The following is a 14,127-nucleotide window of genomic DNA, read 5'->3' as shown; positions in this document are numbered from 1 at the left end:
TTTCTATGTGAATAAATGGTCCCTGACTTACACACTGAAGATGGGGCTATAGATCTCTCAGAGGCATCACTTAGTTTACATTTAAATAAAATAGAAACCACAGTCCTATTTCAAAAGGAATAATTCACCCCTAAATTAACCTTATTTATAACTATAAAAACTATCATTAAAAGTAATATATTTGTGTGCACTACTGAATTCTTGATCATTATCGGCCTGTATTGACTCTGAAAACAGTGGAGCACTGCTGCCTCATTAATATGCATGACGCCATCAAAAGTATCGATATCGGAATAAGAAGCATCGGTCACATTGTCCCGCAAAATATGGCGATATATCGGGAAATCGATATGTTGTCACACCCCTTGTTATTATTTCGGTGTCATATTATAATCAAATATCTTTACTATATAACACATTTTTTTTAATACATTGTTCATACGTCCATTTAAATGCCCCTCTGGAACCATTAAGTCCGGTGTCATTTGTGGAGTCTGGCTTGGACCACTCTGTTGCTGGATGCTTTGCTCCTGCTGCATTAGCTCAGGTCTCCCTTTGCCAGATGATTTGTCCATATCCTCAGCATCTGAACACATTGAGGTCTGGATAAAGAAAACCGCCTGGTGCAGCCAGTCAAGATGCCAGCGTGTTCGTAGATTCACGCGGCCGTATGTCTGTCTGTCGCCCACTGCTCTCTCCATATGCAGAGGCTCAGATGCTCACCCATATGTTTGAACTGTCAGTGTGTGTCTATGCAGATGGCCTTGTCCTCATACATGTGTTTGTATCTCTGTGCAGAGGAATACAATAGCAGCATTCAGGAGAAGTTACCCCTCATCATCGGATCGGCCGCTGCTGGACTGGTTTTCCTTATTGCTCTGGTCGTGATCATCATTGTCTGCAATCGGTGAGTCAGTCAAGTTGCGACCATAGTTGCTGCTTGCAGTAAAGTTTCTGTAACACTTCCGTTAAACACATCTTTGCTGGATCCTCCAAACTGTCAGATTCTTTACCCAAAATGTAATTATGGAGAAACAGCGTCCCAAATTAAGTTGTATCAATTTAAACTTGGTTCTATTTTTCTTATTTGGTGTTAATAAATTATTCATTATAAAAGACACATTATTTAATAGTCTTTAGAAGCAACCCTCAACACATTTTAAATCATTCCCAAATAATATGATCATTACTGTATGTTAAAACTTCACAAAGACACAATTTAAGGAGAGTCTTCATTAAACAATAGAAGATCAGAATTACTAATAAATCCCATAAATTGTCAACCCTCAGAGATTGTTTTATTGTAGTTTTGGGTGACTCTGCTTTTGGAGCTCTTGAATTAAAAACCTAGTAATAGAGAGTCATACGTAAATGCTGCACAGGTTTAAAACTGCAACTAAAGCCGCAAAGAAAATCTAATTTATGGGAATGGAAGGGAATCAATACGCTGCAGTGCTGCGCGATGCAAGGACACATCACTGAGTTTTTTTTAAAGAACTTTACTTTTATAGAGTTGGTAGAAATAAATGCCTGAAGTGGACATTTATCTATTTGTTGTTTCCGTCTTATCAAAGCGATCATTTGGCAGCATTACAGAGCGGTTAGCTAGGAACAGGTTAACTCCACGTTGTACCATCTCAAACAGCATTCCCTGCGTGTTTGACCAGTGTCCCAGGCCTCTTATGAACCAGAGCTAGAGTTCTTTGTCTTTCCCCCAGGAGGCGTGGCTTCGACAGGGGCGATTCTGAATACACCGACAAACTGCAGCACTACACCAGCGGCCACAGTGAGTAAACCCCTATGCCACCGCCGCTCGCTCTCTCTCTCTCTCTCTTCCCTCAACTCCACGCACACCTGTCACCATGACGACCGCCTCATACCGCCATCTCCATAGCAATCACACCTGTCTCCATGGTGACCACCTTTCATGCCGGTGTCCTTGGCTACGGCCCAGCATCCCCCAATTTCCAATCATCCTGCCTGTTGTTTGACTTAGCTCAATTTTACCACATCAAATACCTGTGGTAAAAAAGAGCGCTCAGTCCATCATCACGTTTCATACTTAACTAAACCCATTGTTGTAGAAATGGGTCACTCTGCGCTCACATTAACACTATTAGCATGCTAATGCCATGTGAGTCACTTACCATTGTTGAATATCTTGAAAAGCGTGGTGCATGAAAGGAATCTTTGAATGGATTTACACCACTGTAGCGTGCAGTTTAAATTACAATCATTCAAAACGAAGCCTGAGGAGCACTGTGGGGTGATTTGTTCTCTCGCTGTGCCTTAGATATTATGTTAATCTGCCTCTCACCAGCGCGACGTGAGGAAAACATTTATGATTTCATTCTAATTTGTTTATAATTTTATAATTACTTCTCTCTCCATTCCTCCATTGTGCGCTCTTTCCCTGAGGCCAGTAGCTCTCTCAGTGTGATCAGATCGCACTGTGCTCCAGTTTCACAACCATGCCAGTTACAGTTCAGGCGTCGTCTGCCCTTACCTTCGGTGGTCTTTGCCATCGGGTACATCGGTCTGGTGAACAGCGCTCCAGTTTGGGGATAGTTGGTTTGTTTTGTAATAAGGGCTTTGCCAAGCAAGATCCTTTCCATCTGCTCATCTCTGCAGCACACCGTAATATGCCAGCTCTCAGACGGTGCTCCTGTATAAGCGCTGCCCGGGCTTGAGGACAGTATCCTTTTTAATAGCCTGAGGTCTGATGTGAAGGTGAGAGGCGAATAATCGGATTTAAAACTCAGGACACTTAAGTCCCTGAACACTTAAAGGCCACCGTAAGCCAATTTACCTGGCATCGGGGCTTAGAGGAGCCAATTTATTTCTTGGATGAGAGCTGTGCCATGCTGATATAGACTCAGGGTTTCTCGCGCTAGTGTAATGGCGCTATGACTCACACAAGTTGATAGATATATTTGAGCCTAACCTATCACAACTAAGGGCTCAGGTTCCCATGCCGCACTGCGCCTCATGATAGCCATAGGGGCACAAGTCGCCATTTGTAACTACACCATTAGCCCCCGTCTTTCATGTCATACACGAAATAACACGACCGGCCAGCACGCGTCAATGCAGAGTGAATTGATTCGTAGATGTGTATGAATAGATTTGACTGCGTTGCCTGTGGGGCTGTGAACGTGGGGCCACGAGAATCAAATATTAGAGCTGTGTTCTGCTTTTTTCCAAGTGACTCCAGGAATGAAGATTTATATTGATCCGTTCACATATGAGGACCCCAACGAGGCTGTGAGGGAGTTTGCCAAGGAGATTGATATATCCTGCGTGAAGATTGAGCAGGTCATCGGCGCAGGTAATGGGAAAAAAAAAAAAGAAGTGAAATGAAACGTGTCTAGAATGCAGCGGACCGTGGTTGCATTTTTAACAGTCATTTGATTTGTAAATACAAGTGGATGCCTGGAGGATTTTAGTTACAGTACGGCAATGACTATGTTTTGTTTGTGTTGCTTGTTTTATTTACAGGGGAGTTTGGCGAAGTGTGCAGTGGCAATCTGAAGCTGCCTGGTAAAAGGGAGATGTTTGTGGCCATAAAGACGCTCAAGACTGGATACACAGAAAAACAAAGGCGGGACTTCCTGAGTGAGGCCAGTATCATGGGGCAGTTTGACCATCCCAATGTCATTCGCCTGGAGGGAGTGGTCACCAAGAGCAGCCCGGTCATGATTGTCACAGAGTTCATGGAAAACGGCTCTCTGGACTCCTTCCTGAGAGTAAGTAACACAGTTATGCTGTAATGTAAGATAGTAATAATGATAATGATAATGATAATGATAATGATAATAATAATAATAATAATAATAATAATAATAATAATAATAATAATAATAATAATAATAATAATAATAATAATAATAATAATAATAATAATGTGCAGGTTTTCTCTGGGTGGTTCAGTTTCCCCATCACTAAAAACATGTATCAGTGTTCAGTGATATGAAAGTGCTACTGTAGCTCTAAATTGACCATATGATGGTGAAGTTGTCGCTTTTCATTGTCACTGAGTCAGTGACTTTTTGTTTAAGACCCATATTAGCTATGAAAGCCACACCGCCTTCGCTCTGCCCAATCCTGTCAGCTTTCAGAAGCTAAGCAGGGAGGTGCCTCCTACTAGAATGAGAGACAGTTTGGGAACACCAGGAAGCCTGGGGGAATGTAGTGAGTGAGTGAGTGAGTGGTTGGTTGGTGGTGGTCAGATGGCGCAGACTGGTTGCCTCTCTTCCATCAGTCTACTCCAGGGCAGCTGTGGCAATAATAGTAGCTTACCACCACAAAGTATGGAGTGAATGAATAATGCAATGTAAAGTGTCTTGTCCTGAAAAGAGCTATTTTAAACCAATGCATTATGATTATTATAATTATTATGAAAGAGAATAAGCTAAAATAGATCATTAAGTGAAATCAGAATCTTTCTTTACACATAATTTATTCAGTGATATCTTCAAGCAGTGAAAAATGGTCTGTTCACTAAATGATATCACACTTGTTTGTCTTCATTTGCGCTGGCGGGAAATACGCCACTCTTACAACTTCACAGCATTTTTGTTATGCATAATCCAACCAGAGAAAGATATTACTCAGATCTGTCCGTGCTCGTCTCTGACCCACATGCATAATTCAAATACTTTGCACGGCTTCAAAAGAGATGTCAGATGTTTAAAAATGTAGTTAGCGTTGAGATGTCACACGGCCTTTCCCTGTATGTCCGTCTGGTGTAAAAGATATGTTGACCTAATTCTGCAGCCGGTCGACTTATATTTACATCTAAAATTAAAGATTTCTCTTCCCCCATGCGCATAGCGTGAGCTAATTGTCACAGTAATTTGGTGTGAATAAAAAGGTTTCGAAAAGGTTTCAATCATAGAAATATATATACAAATATATAAGAGGTTGACCGATGTGGGTTTTTCCAAAGCTGATGCACCGCTGATATTTTTGGCCATATTGTTAAAAATGTCTGGTCTATAATCTGTTGTCTGAAGCTTCTAAACGTGTTGAACTGTGACAGCAGGGGGCGCTGTATATTTATGTGTAGTAGGTACTTCAGAGGGAGCTCTTTTGGAAGACAAAAATCAGTAGATTCCAAAACATAAAAGTCTGCAACATAAAATAATAAAATAGGTGAACAAACTTGTGACCGATTTTCACCACGATGTTTCTCTGCTCCCCTGAGGGAGGCTGGCTGAGATCTTTGTGCGTGCGCTCTGTCACGGGAATGTTGTTAGCATTTAGCCTCTCCTAGCACAGGTATAGCCCCAAACTGGGGTGAAGTCAGAAGCTACCAAGCTGTTCCACATTTTCCCTCTTTAAATACAAGTTATATTGTAAGGCGTAATAATACCTTAGGAGCACTTCGACGTTCGCACAGTAAAGTCAGATATTACTGCGCGGACATCAAAGAGCTCCTATGTTATTACTCCTCACAATATAGTATAAACTGGTAGACCTTTTTTTCTTGACTGGCCCCTCACTGTCAGCTCCTGTAGCATCCTCGTCCTCCGTCTCTCCACCCGTTGTTTATTTCACTCACTCCAAAGACTGTCCATCCTTCTCTGTCTCTATCCGAAATACTGCCTGTGCCTGCCGCCGCGGTCCAAACCACACTGGTCAGACGAGCCTCAGCCAATGAGTATGCGCTACGTTATTTATAGTTTGCGCACAAGTCTAGCAAGTCTGTGCATCGAATAATTTGGAGAAATACAGATTTTACGGATTATATAGAAAAAAAACAAAAGATTCAGTGTCCTGGGAGAATGTTGTTTTCCCCCCAGGACAGACCAATAAAAAGAAGGACAATATCACTGGTCGGGCCCTAGTGCATTGTATTCAAAACAGCCAGGAAGTTGGAGCGACTCACACCGACAGCTCCCTCCGACACTTGCAGACGTGTCAAAGCCTCAAACTCATCCTGTGTCTTCTCAGAGGTGATGGTGGTGGGTGGTGGTTAAAAATGTCTGCCGCAGTCTGAGCTGAGCTGTCTGCTGGAGGATTGTCTCTCTTGCCGCTCCTGCTCTGAAGTTGCGGCGAGAGGAGAGGGGAGAGAGGCACAGGGTAGATCGATGGAATTGCAATGGGATCTGGAGCAACTGTAAAGAAAGCACAGAAATAGTCTCGTTTTATGCCTCACCGCAGACAGCATTATTATTGAGCCAGCTTTGAGATTTGCTGTGCTTTTCAAGACAGTATTTTACCAGGTGGGAGGTTTCACCCCATTTCTTTTACACAGCTCTGCTGGTTGCTCAATATGTATTTACACAATATTATTTGAAATGTTTAGAAGAACGCCTGCTAAATAAAGTTGTGAATGGCTGCACAAAGATCTGCCTTTGCATCCAAATAAAAGATGGAATAACTTTGCAAGGATAATACATGTTCAGCCTGGTTATTTTGCATGAAAAAGTGCTGTTATTGCACAATCCACTTGGCTTTGATGTGGAAATATTTCCTTATAAAGGAACGATTTTTAACATTAAATGTTGAATTCAACTTTTAATGATTTGATATGCATACTATATTATAGTATTTACAATGTCTCTAGTTAGAATATCTAATTTGTGTCACAACATATTTCATAAAACTTATTTTTATTGTATTTTTAAAGTCAGTATTATTCTTTGTAATTGTATGTGCTGCACTATGAAGTTACTCTTAATATAGTGAGATCTGGAAACACCTCTTGAATTGACATAGCGTTCATTGTAAGACACAACAGCGCACATGTTAATTACGTTGTGTGGATAGACTTCAGCTTGAGATGTAACCTCCGTTGACTATTTTGTTGGCTTTTTTTTGTTTTTACACCAACTAGTGGTTGTTTAAGTTGAGTCAGACGTGATTATTAATATTGTGTAACAAGTGAAAATAACATCCATCCATTCTAAAAGGGTGAAAACATGTTTTTTTTAAGCTATCCCAACCCTGCAGACTTTGCTAAAGTCTTTCCAATTAAAATATACACAAACACAGCCTTCAGATTATGTGGCAATTTGAATTAGGAAGAAAGAGTTCATGAATTATGCATCCAGCTTAATTGCTTTGGAACACTATGAGCAGCTTGACGTGAGGAGACACTTTCAGTCAGCTAATGAACAGCAAACTGTGTGAAAGAGACGGGGCGAGTGGGGCGGTCACGCAGACTGGTGATATTGCAGCACCCTGACTCTGGCCTCTCTGTCCGTGCTTTCGCTCCCCGCCTGCCCCCCTCGCCCCATTGGCCTGCCCTGTATTGGGACGATGTCGCGGTGGGTGGTGGCAGGAGTGCAGGTGTGCGCATTTGGAAGCACAGCTGCTGTGGTGTTCCAGACACTCCCCAGTGCATGGGGTAAAGCCCTCTCCAAAAGCATAGAGAGGAACAGCTGTAGACAGTTAGCCAGACCCCTGCTCAGGCTGGGACAGCTCTGCCAAGTCAAATACTGGATTCAAAAAGCTATTGTACCTTTATTCAGAAATCAATTTATTGCTATTTGTTTGTTGTTTGTTATGACAAGACGGTAGGCATTTTAGAAAACTATTCCCTTTAATGGATTTTTTTTTTTTTTGCAGTAAATGTTTGTGTTGCGAAACAATGTCGCCAAGCAAGAATGAAATAACCTTCGCCGAAGTCACTTTGTTAACTGATTAATCTGATCAGATCAATCTGTATTTCGCAGCAAAACGATGGCCAGTTCACTGTGATCCAGCTGGTGGGGATGCTGCGTGGAATTGCATCAGGGATGAAGTACCTCGCTGACATGAACTACGTGCACAGAGACCTGGCCGCGCGAAACATCTTGGTCAACAGTAACCTGGTGTGCAAAGTGTCGGACTTTGGTCTTTCGCGCTTTCTGGAGGACGACACTTCAGATCCTACCTACACCAGTGCTCTGGTAAGAAACTGTATCCATTTTCAAGAACGAATAGCATTGTGCTAAAGTAGGCTCGACTAATGCTTGGGGACAAAAACAGCCTAGACTTCTCAAAGCCTTTGTGTTCAGTGTTGTTAGGTCAACTGCAAAGGCTGCACCTGCAGAAAACACTTCCTCCTGGATACAGGGAGATTCTTTAACACTGGTAATAGCAGGAAAGTCACAAATCAAATGAACGCACAGTCATTTCATGGCCAATGACAGAGACAAACAAACATTAAACATGGGTACTAGTCTTTCTTATTTCATGAATCATTACTATTAGATACAAAACAGAACAGTTTTCAGTAGGTGTCAGGAAATAAAACAAAAATGTTTTAATGCATCCTTGGAGTAATTGTGAGCCTGCTTAGAGTTTCATCTAACACAAAAATTATTTCATAATACATAAATTGGATAATAAGTCGATCATATTTGCTTAGTATTTATACATTTCCATTGATTGTTGTTGTTGATATTCTCTATAATTATCACTTGATGAAACTAGAGCGCCAGACCCCACACAGTCCATCTTTTCTGCTATCTGATGTTACTTAAGTCTGGGTCTGACCTGTACACTACAGTGCCTCCTGACATGGGTGTTCCTATCAGACCCAGCGTCACCTTGTCACCCCTCACCTTCCTGAAGCTCCTGTATTTCATGTTCTGCACTCCACTCCCACAGGCTCAGTCATATCCATCTCCAGTTTGAATTACCTTCTTCATTGTCTTGGTGAACGGTGTCTCTCTCCAAAGCCAGGACACTGTGACGGTTAGGTTTCGTTTGCTGAGGTTGTGGCCTTTGTGTTCTCAGGGAGGGAAGATTCCTATCCGATGGACCGCTCCTGAAGCGATCCAGTACAGGAAGTTCACCTCGGCCAGTGATGTGTGGAGCTATGGGATCGTCATGTGGGAAGTCATGTCCTATGGCGAGAGACCGTACTGGGACATGACCAACCAAGATGTATGTATCTTCCAGATTCTGGTGCTTTTAAACTGAAAATGTTGTGCCACTTATCAGTAGCATTGTAAATATTAGGCGACAGCACAAACTCAGTTAACACAATTAAAATTAATTTACTCTAAAACAATGTGATACCACAAAGAATGTTGCTATTGAAATTAAAAATGACATATGACCAGTGGTTTAAGGTCAAGAATGCGTTAATGTTCTTCCAGGTAAAAATGGTTTCCAAAATTAGGCCAGTAGAGAATACCTTCTGTCTTTGATTATTCTGTTATTGTATCTTATATCAGCACTGTACAATGAAAGAATCTATTTCTTATGCTGCTATCTGGATTTCATTAGAGCCCCATTTGCTGAGAGACATATTGTGTCACTGTATCTGCTTTCCCTTGGCTAAACTGTGGCTTCCACTCATTATTTTTATATGAAAATTCCCACACACCACTGTGGTATAATCAGATCATTTAAAATGCACAGCCGAGCTCTGCAGGCTCTTGACTCGCGCCTCCATTTCCTCATCCCCCTGTGGGCAGCAGTGGAGAGCAAATTATGGCGAAGAGATAATGAAAATAGTTTCAAATTGAAAGTGAGAGCGCTAATGTGCTAAGAGAAACTGAGGTCTTCCACAGTTATCTTATTAGCAGCTCCAGATAGTGTTTCTGATCTATTGGGGTGCACTCTTGGAGGTCTCGTCTTAATGGCTTAAGCGGGAACTGAAAGGATCGCCTTTAATGACCCACAGAATGACGGCGGGATTGTGGGTCCTCAGCTCAAGTGTCCTCTGGGCTGATCCTCTACTTTCACTCTTAGCACCTTTTACCTGCTACTTGACCCAGACCATCGCCAGGCCGAAAATGACACACGTTTACAAGAAACTTCAGAGAGTGATATGAGTCCTGATGGAGTACAAGTGGAAACAAGAACTTATTGAAATGTGATTTATGTTTTTATTCCAATAAAGTCTTAGCCGGACTTCATATGCAGAGCTAATGTATGATTTATGTCACACATAATGGCTCCATTGAGCCTTAACAGATATTAATGCATAGCAGTTCATTGTAAGTGCACAGCCAGAGAATGAACAATTCTCGCAATGTTGTAATAACCTTTCACATCACCTTGATTTGAACTATTTTTTAATATTCATTCATTATGTTTAGCTCAAGCCACAGGAGACTGGAGCATATTATAGCTGCTGTGGGCCTCCCTGAACAATTCCAGTTAGTGACAGGGCACTGAGTGAGATTAAGTATGAAACAATAAAAATGCGTTCTTTTTTAACACACATTACTGCCTTTAGGTGTATGGATCAGGTGTCAAATGAGCTCTCCGAATTGACTGTGACGTCGGTGCACTCCTGTATTAAAACGATTGAATGCAGACAACCTCTCACTGTGCTGGCTAACTCAATGCTTCCCCCTGCAGGTCATAAATGCCATAGAACAGGACTACCGGCTACCTCCCCCCATGGACTGCCCCAGCGCGCTCCACCAGCTCATGTTGGACTGCTGGCAGAAAGACCGCAACAACCGGCCCAAGTTCAGCCAGATCGTCAACAACCTGGACAAGATGATCCGCAACCCCAACATGCTGAAGGCCGTGACCCCGCTCTCATCAGGGTGAGCGTGCTGCACGGGAGCCGAGCTAGACATAACACAGGCTGGTAGATACAAATAAGGGCCTTATCAGTTTCACAATCACAGCAGGAGATTACTTTAATACTGTGTTATACTAGTTCTAGAAGAAACAAGGTTCTAAAGAAGTGCTGAGCAAAATGTTTTGGCCAAATATCTAAAATACTGTATGTAATATTATATTTCAGATTGTGATCATTTTGGCACTTGTTTTGTAATACTGCTATATCAATTTTACATAATACAGAAGGGGTATTCACTAACTTTAAACATTATCATTTGAATATTGTGTAATGGGGCAATCAAAGAAGTTATTATCTCTTTTATCCCTGTTTTTTGGCGGTAATTGATTTGTAAATGGAAGTGTGCAACGTCTAAAACAATATCCGCTGTGAAGCAGTTGACTGTTGCCTATCATTATCTCTCTCCTGGCGTCAAGTGGTTATGTTAATGCTATTTAGTCTGATAAATGGAGTCTTCCTCTCCAGCACTTGAGGGGAATCCAGGACTGAAATATTTCTGTAATTTTCAGAACAAAACATTTTAAGTGTCTCTGGCTTTGGATGTCCTTTTTTCCCTCTCGGAGACAGGCTTTACTGATGTCCATTAGCGCAGGCTTTAGTTTCATTTGTGGTGAGCAGTACCAGGACCCACATTTTTCCACTGACACTAAGTAAAAGTATGAACTCCCTGAAGCCTATCACTTCATTTGGAAAATTTGCTTTATGAGATTCTTGGAAAATCTTCCGGAGCGGGCAGACCCTGCTTTTTGAAAAATAAATTGTTCATAAAATCCTTCTCAGGTGGCCTCGTTTGCAGATACTCATGATTTTATGTCCTCGTCAGTGTCCACCTCCCCCTTCTGGACCGGAGCATCCCAGACTTCTCCAGCTTTAGCACAGTGGACGAGTGGCTGGACGCCATCAAGATGGGACAGTACAAAGACAACTTTGCCAATGCTGACTTTTCCACCTTTGACGTTGTGTCTCAGATGACCATGGAGTAAGTAAACTAAATATTTTATGCAAAAATGGAAAATGTTGTGTCTAAATTATATGGGAATGAACGAGAAGAAAAAAAAACACAAAAGGGAACCAAATTTTAAAATATAACATATGCTGTAGTGTGCTATAAGGCCATCTCATTTTAAGCAAAGGTCTATATTTACTTGTATTTTAATCTCCTGATTCTATTTGCTGGCCCCTCATAGTCGTATCTTAGAATGTGACTTGTGTACAGACCACGTGCCTGTGTGTGATTAGCAGATTGCACTGTTATCGTGGGCCTAATCGCTCAAAGCCAAAGCAGTGCCCTTTAGTCTGAGCCATGTGCCAGACAGACGGTGGAGGAAACATAAAAATATGGGGTTAACGCTGAACACTGCAGCAGATAACATGAGAGTGCAGAAGATTAGGGCTGGCACCTGTAGGACAGTGATAAAAATCATTTCTCAGTGTAACCGTATCAGGAGCTGGAGCTTAACCCAGGCAGACCCAGCTTTGAATAAACTGCAGTCATGTGTAATATCATATCCTAGACTTTTCATTGTCTCCTCCATAAAAACACTAAGTGGAAGTGGCGTCACAGCCCCAGCGCTCAGCAAAATGTATTTAAGCTTTTTTGATCACAAACAGGTGTCTTCTGCAAGTATTTTATTGTATTTTTTACAGTTAAAACAACACATCCTGCTGAATTACACAGATATATGACTATTGTTTTCTTTTATTTACATAATCTTTGATGGCCGTGCTGTTTGTGTTTTCAGTGATATCTTGAGGATCGGAGTCACGTTAGCGGGCCATCAGAAGAAGATCCTGAACAGTGTACAGACGATGCGGGCGCAGATGAACCAGATCCAGTCTGTGGAGGTCTGACGTTCAGAGGGACAGGGGACAGAGGACAGGACCAATGGACAAGGGCTGGGCAGGATGGAGTGGATCTAGATTTTGTGGCAGTGTTTGTTCAGCCCACCGGACGCCCGTTCATACCCGACAACTCTCCTCCTCCAGAAGTCCCCCCCCCCCATCCTCAAACCAGCGCTGGACAGTTGTGGAACTCTTATCGGGACGTCCCAACAGCCACCAGCCCTCACCTGGAGCCCACACTTGGGGACTAGACGTGACCAGCAACTCCATTTTGCAATATTCCACCACTTTTCATTTCAAGTTGAACATTTAAATTTTGTGCTTTGTTTGTTCAGATATTTGTAAATTTTTTAAAGAAAAAAGTGAACTAAATTTATAGAGGTTATAAGGTTGTATGGTAGTGAACTGCGTAGAATGCTACCCTTTAAAAGGGCAAAAAAGATGAAAGAAAGGACAAGCTAATGGGACAAGACTGTCCCCTCAAATTGGGTTCTGAGAAGACAGTTGTCTGGCGTTTGGAGCGGGACAGAGTTGAGCTGCACTCCCATCTGCTTCTGTTAAAATATGAAGAAAATCCATGAAATGGACAACAGTGGGCACAAACTCACATCAAAGTGATTGAAAGACAGACTTTTCTATATAGTGTGAAATGTGATGAAGACTCCCTGTCACCATGCTTCCTCTCACTGAAGACACAATGACATTTTCACAACCTGCCAAACAGAGCTGTTTCCTATTTGCACCTGACCATGACCCTGTACTGTACATATCGAACTCACGTCGCAGCACTACACAGGATTTCAGACAGCTTTATTTTTGACATAAAATGAAAGTGCAAGTGTTCCTGTGTTGACTCAGCACGTTGAGTATGTCCTCCATTGCCCCTCACAGCACACAGCAGTGAGTGAGTGGTTCGTTTCACAGGGCTTTGAGTTGGTGCATACACTAGAGTCTGTTAGATACTGGTGTGGCTTTGACACAGCGTGGTAGCATTCAAATGACTGATCTTCCACTTTATAATGGATGTTATCTTTTTGCAACAACACACACAATCCTTCACACACGTTTCCCTCAGCTCATGCAAAGTGTGTTTCATGTTCACCATATAACACTACAGACACATTATGTACAGTAATTACTTTGGCTCAAAAAAAACCCTCTCTGGATCTTCCATTGATGCTTTTTTTTTCTTTTCTTACGATGGATAAGTGCTGACAGGTTTTGGACAATATGCATTTGGTCAATGTGTGTGTGTTGTTGTCTTTGAGCTGTCGTTTTTTGTTTGTTGTCGTTTGTTACCTGGTGTAAAGGTCACAGGGGTAAAAACTCAATTCATAGCGATGTAGCGCTCCCTGGAGAGGGGGACTCAGACTGACTGCATGTAGAGAGTAATGTGAGCGGTGCAAAGCTCCCACTGTGCTCCGCTAAAGGCTCACAAGCTGACACAAGCTGACACTGGCGGAAACAGGCCAGCATTGGTCGACACTGGCCTCCAGCTGAGAGACGTGGGTCAGAGCTGACTCCTGAACGGGCTGTGGGACCAGCCTTTGACGATGTGTGTACATAAGTGCCAGACACCTGTCTATGTGCCCTTTCAGAGAGGCCGTCAGCCGTTGTCAGCTCTCATCTGCCCGTCTGCAACATCAAGAACAGCGGGACATTGACACTCATCACACAGGCTTTTGTCTGCTGTGCTATCTGTGATGCTGTGTGCCAATCACTCCACTCCATTTGTGGAACTAAAT

The 14,127-nt window shown here is 42.3% G+C and overlaps 1 protein-coding gene across 4 annotated transcripts in view; it reads left to right on the top strand.

Moving 5' to 3' along the window:
* ephb2b (eph receptor B2b) overlaps window positions 1-13,694 on the top strand; it is a 124,093-nt gene extending 110,399 nt beyond the window's left edge. The window contains exons 8-16 of one of the 4 annotated variants that reach the window (XM_079579095.1): window positions 799-907; window positions 1,722-1,786; window positions 3,215-3,328; window positions 3,499-3,746; window positions 7,683-7,898; window positions 8,731-8,880; window positions 10,309-10,502; window positions 11,364-11,519; window positions 12,283-13,694. In XM_079579095.1, the coding sequence (XP_079435221.1) occupies window positions 799-907; window positions 1,722-1,786; window positions 3,215-3,328; window positions 3,499-3,746; window positions 7,683-7,898; window positions 8,731-8,880; window positions 10,309-10,502; window positions 11,364-11,519; window positions 12,283-12,391 (1,361 nt within the window). In that variant the 3' untranslated portion in view covers window positions 12,392-13,694. Of the gene's footprint in view, window positions 1-798; window positions 908-1,718; window positions 1,787-3,205; window positions 3,329-3,498; window positions 3,747-7,682; window positions 7,899-8,730; window positions 8,881-10,308; window positions 10,503-11,363; window positions 11,520-12,282 lie in introns of all 4 variants that reach the window. The other 3 variants (XM_079579094.1, XM_079579093.1, XM_079579092.1) reach the window with 3 other exon arrangements.
* Window positions 13,695-14,127: the final 433 nt, after the last annotated feature.

Source organism: Gobius niger (genome assembly GCF_951799975.1).
Source record: "Gobius niger genome assembly, chromosome: 20".
NCBI classification, from domain to species: domain Eukaryota; kingdom Metazoa; phylum Chordata; class Actinopteri; order Gobiiformes; family Gobiidae; genus Gobius; species Gobius niger.
This window is presented reverse-complemented; position numbering and strand designations above follow the sequence as displayed.